The sequence below is a fragment of the Triticum dicoccoides genome, chromosome 1A (genome assembly GCF_002162155.2).
Source record: "Triticum dicoccoides isolate Atlit2015 ecotype Zavitan chromosome 1A, WEW_v2.0, whole genome shotgun sequence".
NCBI lineage: Eukaryota > Viridiplantae > Streptophyta > Magnoliopsida > Poales > Poaceae > Triticum > Triticum dicoccoides.
This window is the reverse complement of record NC_041380.1, coordinates 573957799-573966662: the sequence shown is the minus strand read 5'-3', so window position 1 is coordinate 573966662 and position 8864 is coordinate 573957799. Positions and strand designations below refer to the sequence as shown.

Here is an 8864-nt window from a genome sequence, read left to right as displayed (position 1 = left end):
CGTAACACGTTGTTATTGCTAATGCTAGCTAGTGCACATGTACTACAATGTTGGGCATGCGTGTTAATCTTGATTCAGGTCCCCTGCCCTCCCATGACATGACGCATAAGCCGCTTCTTCTATTTTTCTTTTTATTAAGGGAAAACCACTTGGCAATGCACAAGAAGAAAGCTAGGGGATCATCGTCCCACATGTACAACCTTTACGCCTTTTTTGGATTGGAGGATTTTCACAGGATTTTCATGGGATATCAATCCTCAGGATTGTTTCCTATGAAACGCATTTGGATCAAAGGATTGGGCCATTAAAATTCCTCAGGATTGGGTCTCCAAGGTGCTGATTCCAAAGGAATTTACACATGAGGTCTGACCTCTGGAAAAAATCCACAGGATTGGCTATGTCATGGCAATCAAATCCTCCATTCTTTCTATTCCTTTGTTTTGCAAATCCTGTAATCCAAAGAAGCCCTTAAAATGTGCCAAGCCATTAGCTTTCCGTGGGCAATGCTGAAAATGGATTGAAGAAACATCATACGCATACTGGAAGCAATCGCCAGAATCACAGAGTAAGGTGCCAAGATATCAATCTCTCCGTTTTTGCAGGATCTGATAACTTCTAGGCATTCGGATTCAACAATCACATTTGAGCAACCAATTCGATGCATGAGCTGCAAACCTCGGCGTATAGCTAGAGCTTCTCCCGAAGCTGTGTTATCTACTTCTTCTCCTCGACAATCCCGCACGGTCGCAACAATAGCTCTAGAACCATTATTAAAGAAAGATGCGTCTCCGTTCATAAATATGAATCTACATTATAAAATATGTCTATATACATCTGTATGTGATAGTCCATTTGAAATATCTAAAAAGACAAATATTTAGAAAACGAGGGAGTAATATTCAGGGATGTTTGTACTTTTGGTTTCATCAATAGATCTGAGATTTTTTAGGCAAAAAAAATATATCTGAGATTTTCTAGGCAAACTTTTTTTGTTTTGATTTTTTTGAGCGGATTTTTTTGTTTTGATGATTCACCACACACAAAGGAAACCCACGGCAGGGAAGCAGAGGAAACTTTTGTGGGCTGGGCCAACGAATGCGCTAACTGGGCTGGGCTGTACCGACACAGCAACGCCGACGTTGGTCGGCCGCACGGATCACACTCCCACTCGAACAGCACACAGTTCGCCGCGCCGGATCCACGCCACCGCCGACGCGATGCCGATCTGCCCGGCGCCGTCGGAGTCCTCGGGCTCCGGGAGCCGCGTGTGGATCTTCCACGGGCTGGCGCTCGGCGCGGCGGCGGCCGCCACCGCGGCCGCCTACGTGTACCGCCGGCCCCGCGGGTTCCGCAGCCTGGCGGTGGGCATCATCCCCGCGCGCTACGCCTCCTCCCGCTTCGACGGCAAGCCGCTCGCCCTCATCCTCGGCAAGCCCATGATACAGGTCCGTCTCTACCCTCTTACACGCCGCGTGCCTTGCCTCGCGCTCTGACACCCGATCTAAGTAAGAGAGCGAGCGGCGGCTGACGATCGAACGGGAAGCGAATGGTAGTGGCAGCGTGTGCCCGCAGCTGTGGCCGAGCAATGCTAGTTCTTTCCCGTGGATTCGGGTTAGGATTTCTCGTTGGTTTCTCATCCTGTTCAGAATTTAATTTAGAGAGTGGCTGCAAGCTGTTAGTGGAATTTTAGTAGGAATTCTGGACACTGTGCTGCACATCTTGCTTACTCGTGTGAGATCGTCAGATATGGATGTTTGTGTTGCTGTTAAGTTATTATTACCAACCGAAAGGATGAGGTCGTGGTTGCTTATTCTGCTGCAGACATGTGAGTTCCCTGAAGAATCCTTTCTGGGTTGTTCAGATGATTTATTGAGTGGGCAAAATTCTAGCACCTCTTTCTGGGCTGCAGTTTGAGAGCCATTTTTTAGAACCATGGTGCCCCGGCTCCACCTCTAGATGCCATCGGTTTCAGAAACAACGGCCTGGAGTTGTGTGCCAATACGTGTGATTTGCAGGCTGTTTAGCTAGAATGGCTTAACGCATGGGGCAGATATTTTAAATTGTTGTTCTGCACAGTGCTTCGGCTAACAGCCTTCTGCCACAATAGCTGTACTCAGCCGAGAGAGAAACTACTCCCTCTGTAACATTTTATTAGACGATTTTAGAGTCTATAACAGTGTTAAAAAACATCTTATATTATGTTATGGAGGGAGTATTGTTTAATAATTCACTCTTCTGACGAGGAGCAGCAATGAACAGTGTGCAACGCCATAGATTAAGAAATTACTGTTCTTGATTAGCGGTCCTTGGCCAAATGACTCTGCACGGCGCAGATCTCGAGGTGCCATCTACGGCAAAGAGATGTGGATCCCCGGTCCCGTGGTTCTACTGCACTTTGCTTTACACGGTGGTGAACTACTACCAATATTTGCTCAAGCATTAAGTTGTATTTGTGGCTGATAAATATGAGTTTGAATTGGAGAATGGTACTCCAAGTTAGCTTTTATATTCATAATGAAATGATGGATAGAGAGTGCCCTATTAGTTAGTGCTAGGACTTGATGCTCGGTTGGCTGAGCAATCAGCATATAGCTAATAAATTAACTTACGTGTACCCGAGAGTCTAGACTTGATCATCCTCAAACTCACCATTGGCTTCTTGGATCTTTTCAGAGAACCTGGGAAAGAGTTATGCTAGCTTCTTCATTAAACCATGTTGGTAAGCAGATTTCTACTTATTTGTTAATTTCTACTATGTGCAAAACATTTCTGTAATAGGCAAATCCTTGTTTATAAGTTAATTTCTTTCTTTGATCATCTTGAACACTTGTCATGTTGCCATACTCTGTTTTCTCTGATGTGTTCAGAGAGGCTTCTAAATCTGCAGTAACATGCTTCTAATGCTAAGACTGTCGGTATTTCTTTCTTTTTGTCCTCAGTTGTGGCAACGGATGATGAGAAAATTGCTGAGTGCTGTAGAGGATTTGGAGCTGATGTTATAATGACATCAGTATCATGCCAAAATGGTAACCTTTCCTGATTTTGTAACTCAGGTATCTTTTCATGACTGCTTGGTAATCTCTTATTTGCTTGTTGGCATGTGGTTCAAAATGCAGGATCTGAGCGCTGCTGTGAGGCACTTCAAAAGCTCAGGAAACATTATGACATTGTTGTCAATATTCAAGGGGATGAGCCTCTTATTGAACCAGATATCATAGACGGTGTGGTTATGGCATTGCAGGTAGCTATGAACTCTAGTTTTGTTATTTCTTACTCTTCTGATAAGCAAAATGGTTTTCCTGAAGTAACTGAGATGAAGTCTTCCTAGGGGACTGATGATGTGCATTTTGTATCTTTGATGTACTAATTTTACTGGAGATTCCTCTTTGCCTTTCGCCTTCTATTTCTTTTTGTTCCCTTTGTTTGACATCTCTTTCTTCTTAACTGACTCTTTTCTTTGCATTTATGATGTGCTCAATTTTATCTTCAGCGAGCTCCTGATGCAGTCTTCAGCACAGCTGCCACGGCACTAAAACCTGAAGATGCATTTGACACAAACCGAGTGAAGTGTGTAGTAGACAACCAGGGTTATGCAATATACTTCTCAAGAGGGCTGATCCCATTTAACAAGTGAGATACTAAAATTTGTTTTAACTCTTCAGGTGACCTCATTTGCACTTACAGTTTTGAAAATTTGAACATTGCAGATCAGGGAAAGTCAATCCTCACTTTCCATATCTTCTTCATCTTGGAATTTCGGTACATTACCAACCCTTCTGATAACTGACTGCCCTGTGTGCCTCTTTATTTTGTTGTACATATTACCTTTGTGCTGAAGCTACCCCACCATTAATGCTTTGACATTTCTCATGTAGGGCTTTGATTCGAAGTTTCTGAAGATCTATCCACAGCTTGCACCAACCCCACTGCAACTAGAAGAGGACCTGGAGCAACTTAAAGTTCTTGAGAATGGCTACAAGATGAAGGTAATTTGGCTTCTCGCTGCTCAGTATTTGTACAAACAAGAAGTTTCTATCATCTGTTGCTCCCGGGCAACTAGTTCCTGGAAAAAATTTAAGCTATGTTTTTTCTGAGGTCGAAAGAGATCTTATTCATGATCCAAACTTGGGGATTTACAATCTATAGCTATTTGCCAGCTTGATGAAAATAAGTAGCAATCTCATGAGCAACACGGTTTTGATCTATTTTGATGTGAACAAACCTACAGTCCCGTAATTTCAAAGCTTCTGGGAGAACATCACTATAAATGCACCTAAACGAGACATGTTACAGCCACTCCCCCTCAAGGCAGCAATGACTGAACTGCAGTCACTCTCACTAATTATAGGCCTGTCAAAGTTGGCTTCCTCCCAAACAGATTCCTTCCAAGCAGCACGAGCCTCAGCTTCTTCTGCATCAACAGAAGTGTTCAGCGCATTCGCCATAACAGCCAGGGCATTTCCCAAATGATTGCGAAGCACAGCGTCCACACTAGCTGCTTTAGTTTTAGGAACAAAGGATCCATCCACATTTATCTTCAACCATCCTTAGCAGGATATTCCCAGGCTATAGTTGCTGCGCCCGCGCTCCAGAATTCCGTGCATATCCTCCCTTCTTCCCTTTTGCCTCATCCAAGCAAATTGACTCAGCGACATCTGGGTCAGAGTTGAGCAGCTCAACATACCTTAGGAGGAACTGAACCGATTGTTGGATAGTAGCGTCTCCCTTCGCGTGGATGACATCGTTCCTGAGATGCCAATATCTCCAAAGTGTGAGCAAATGAGCCCGTCCAGCAAGGGTGTCGACCTATTTATTAGGCATTTGCCACAACTTTATACTAAACAGCATTGCACAATGAAATACTGTAGGCCGGTAGTCCTTTAGTTCCTCAGCTTGTTTTACATTAGGAACACGCACAATGATGGTCTCATTTATCTCTTTTGGCAATTCACCGTCCTGGAAGAACTTATTCACTTCAGCAAAAACTTCCTCTTTCAGCATCCCCCTATTTAACGTGCTGGAAAGCCATCAGCCCCAGGTGCCTTCAAAGCCCAACTCGCAAATCAAAACACTGTTTGTGTCCTCATCGACCTTCTGGTCCATAAGATCAGCGATTTACTCTGGAACAATCATACAATTTTTGGTAAACAGCGTGCTGAAATAATCAACCTCTAATCCACTGTCTTGCTTCTTCAGACTTCTTATTCTATTATTTTTTCCTCTCCATGCGGCCTTCTGATGGAAGAACTTAGTGTTTTGGTCACCATGCTTAACCAAGCCACTCTTAAACGTTGCCGCCACACCATTTCTTCCCGGAGCAGCAGCTCGTCCAGCCGTTTAGACACACACTGGTGCTCCCATTGCTACTAGCCTGTCAGCAAGCAAACCTTCTAGCTCTTTTCTAAGTTTTTCAATCTCCTTATTTACAGCCCCAAACTTCTCCTTACCTAACTCTTCAAACAATTCATCGTTGCCTGAAGTTGATTGCTGTAAGATCCGATGCCACAACATGCCCTCCCCATGCATCTTTTATTTCATCAGCTAGGGTGCTTTCCCTCTCTCACATTAATTCATAGAAAGCACAGTGCCGGTGGAAAATTGTTGTCTGCATCAGTTTTTCAAGGCTAACCAGGAGAGAGTAATGGTCTGACCTCGATGACACAAGGTGTTGCACCACGGCATCAGAGAAAAGACCTGACTAAGCAGGGCAAGCCACTGCACGGTCTAATCTTATCTGACTCTCACATTTCTGATACCTCCCTGCTTATTATTATACATCTATGGTACTCCAGAATAACCCAAATCATGGAGGTTGCAAACAGAGAGAGTATCCCTAAAGTTCTCCATTTGCTTTTCATTTCCTTTAGTGGCCGAAAGGTGCTGGAATTGCCACATTACCTTATTAAAATCGCAAATCATAAGCCATGGTTCTGATACACTTTGCTTTATCCTCCTTAACAGCTTCCATATCTCTGGCCTGTCCTGAACTCTAGGCTCCCCATAGATGAAAGTACACATCCATCTTTGACCATCAGCCTCCTCAATTCTGATATCTATATGGTGCTCACCAAAGTTTATCGAACTGACATTCAAACTTGCATCCCAGTAAACTTGCATCCCCATAGGCGGATCAACTCCTGAACTGCCTGAGGCTGTCCCAGTCCTCGACAGTTCCAGGCGAAGAGACACATGGCTCCTGACGGATGCTGTCCTTCGCGCCTGTCAGTTCTCCGGCAGCTTCCTTTCCACCATTCTTTCCCTTTTTTTCCACTACCCTTTTTGCTACTCACTAAGTCACTATTACATCAAGACTCACACTCTCAGATTCTACATCCATTTGATTCTTATACCTATCCGGATGCTTGCTGAGGACTGAAGTAGCAACCTCCTTCCTCTTGGTGATTTTCTTCTTTAGGTTAACTTGTTTCGTGTCAGTGTTGCTCTTGCTAGTCTGTCCCTCCCCCACAGCATGCAAGTGAAGTTCTGAGTGTTTCTACCATCCTGACCTGAGGCATCCTACCGCATCGCCTCACTGCTCCCAGCGCTCTTCACAAGGTTCCCGTCAACTCCCTTGTTTCCACCCACCTGTGGAGTAGTCACGGAAGCAGTGATGATTTTCTCCTTGCAAGTTGCATTACCAACGGCGTTCCCAGCAGCTTCTGGCTCAAGTGTAGACCCCATCAGGGGTGCTGCCAGCGTTGCCTGGACCTCTTCCCACTTGGATGCCAGCTCATCATTCTTCTGGTTGTTACTCCCCTCCTGTTCAGGCAGGAGGTGAGTTGTTTCCTTCTGTTCTACTGTCTTCCAGATGCCATGTTCAGGTCCACAGCAGCAATGTCGTGGTCGACCTTCAGGTTGGAGGAGGCATCAATCGGGGTTGCAGTTGAGGCCATGGAGCCCTTGGCATCTGCTATGTTGATCTCCTGATTCTCCCCATTCAGGGAGACAGCAGCAATGGTAGCCGTACTTGCAGTCACCATGAAGTTGACATTGTGACACGTTGGGTTGGTGTCTGTCTCCATCCTGTCACCCACCGAAAGGCAGGCAACGTTTTCATGCTCCTGCTCGACCGTCTTCAGCACCACAGCGGTTGATATGCCACGAGCTCGACAAGCTCTTTTGGCCTAGGCTGCCTGGCTTGGGGGCATGCCACGGCAAGGTCGGCGTCTGAAGGGTCGTCCCTGCCCCACCTTGTCCGGCAAGGACCAGGCCTGTGGGTCGTTCAAGTGTACAGGATGCACACTGAGCTCCATGAAGTACCTCAGTTCTTTTCTTCATTAGGGAGATCACACCTGGCTCCCATATGGCCTATGTATCCCCAGAACAAGCAGAAATTAGGCAGTCTTTCAGAACGTAAATTTACCAAAAGTTTTTTCCTCTGTGATCTCATCGGCCAGTGTGATCTCTTGCTGCAGGGTAGAGTACAACGGTAGCTGCACTCTCCCTCTGAGAAACTTGTCGCGGATGTTCCCTCTTCCGTGCGGGTCGATCATCACCGTGGAGCCAACCTGCTCACCCAGTCTGTAGGCCAACTCCTTATTGAGGAGGTAGAAAGGGATTCCCTGCAACCAGGAAGGCGCCCCCCTTAATTGTACTGCCATGGCCTGTCCTTGATGACATGCTGCCGGTCTCCATCCTCCAAGAACTCGAGGATGAATTAGCACCCCTCTTCTGCTTCCAGTTGGTTGTTGTCCAGGCTCCCTCACACCTTCCAGACCTGTTTCATGTGGTTGATCAGCTGCCAGGAGTTCACCAGGAGCACGGACAGGAAGAGTCCGACCATCTTGATGACCAGCTTGTAATGTATTGCTCAAGGGAAATTTAAAAAGTAGTTGTATGCTGATATTTAGTAGTAGTATTGTTCATTATGTGTTCTGTGCCATATGCACCTTTATATGTCGTGTCCTCTCATAAAAATTGCAGCGTATGCCTTGTACTGCTGAACTGAGTGTTCTTTTCCTCCCTTGACAATTGCAGGTTATCAAGGTGGACCATGATGCCCATGGTGTGGATGCGCCCGAAGACGTTGAGAAAATAGAAGCATTGATGCGGGCAAGGAACATCCAGTAGTAAACAGCACGGAAACGTTTGGTTTCGCATCACGCATGGTCTCCTGTTAGGTTGGGGTTATGGTATCCTCGAGTTTGTAAAAAGAATCGGGAGCAATGTTCAGGTGCATTTCCTTTATGAAAGAGATTCTTAGTGTGTAACTGAAGGAACTGGGTGGGTGCACCGTCTTTGTGTGAAATGCACCTGGTGTGTAGTTCTTGTAAGTATGTAACATTCCAATCGGTTTCTAAGATTGTACTGCTTCCTGAGTAATGAATGGATGGTAGAGCATTGCACACATTACTACAGGCATCGATGGTTCGATCGATCCTACCTGTGGAATGGACGCATCTAGCCATCCTTCTTCATACCTTACTGGGTGATGTACGACGATTTACAGCATTGATTGACAAAGTAGAACTCAGAACCAAATGCTCAAACTTAAAGGTGACCTTCACTCTATCTACGATTGCTACAACTCAGATGAAGAGGTTTAGGCCAAACGCCGTCTATCTTCAGGATTCACCTTGACGATGAGATCAGGTGATCTGGAGGCATGCTGCATTTCTGCCACGATGATGACGCAGGGGTTTCAAGCACTCAGAATTTCGCTGCGAAGTCGCCGGTATAAGCCAGAGGTTTGCCGCCTTACCGGCATATCCGCTGAAACTAGGCGAACGCTGGCATTGGTGAATACTTTCCATGCAAGACTCTGGGCTCTACTACATGGTTGTTATCATGTGTGGTCATGCTTTTGAAGATGATTTTTGAAGGAGCACCTGTTGCAAATTCCAACTGATTTACTTCAAGCACAC

General features: G+C 45.6%; 1 protein-coding gene across 1 annotated transcript; it reads left to right on the top strand.

Moving 5' to 3' along the window:
* The first annotated feature begins 1165 nt into the window (after positions 1 to 1165).
* Positions 1166 to 8352, top strand: LOC119291660 (3-deoxy-manno-octulosonate cytidylyltransferase-like). The gene is made up of 8 exons (XM_037570465.1): positions 1166 to 1445; positions 2674 to 2719; positions 2940 to 3026; positions 3117 to 3241; positions 3491 to 3630; positions 3708 to 3759; positions 3876 to 3986; positions 7978 to 8352. The coding sequence occupies exons 1-8, from the start codon at positions 1218 to 1220 to the stop codon at positions 8068 to 8070; spliced, it is 882 nt and encodes a 293-aa protein (XP_037426362.1). The 5' UTR covers positions 1166 to 1217; the 3' UTR covers positions 8071 to 8352.
* The last annotated feature ends 512 nt before the right edge of the window (positions 8353 to 8864 follow it).

Coding starts and splice junctions, on each gene's coding strand:
- LOC119291660 (XM_037570465.1), top strand. CDS start 1,218: ATGCCGATCTGCCCGGCGCCGTCGGAGTCCTCGGGCTCCGGGAGCCGC. Junction 3,760..3,875: donor TTCTTCATCTTGGAATTTCG/GTACATTACCAA, acceptor TTTCTCATGTAG/GGCTTTGATTCGAAGTTTCT. Junction 3,987..7,977: donor AGAATGGCTACAAGATGAAG/GTAATTTGGCTT, acceptor TGACAATTGCAG/GTTATCAAGGTGGACCATGA.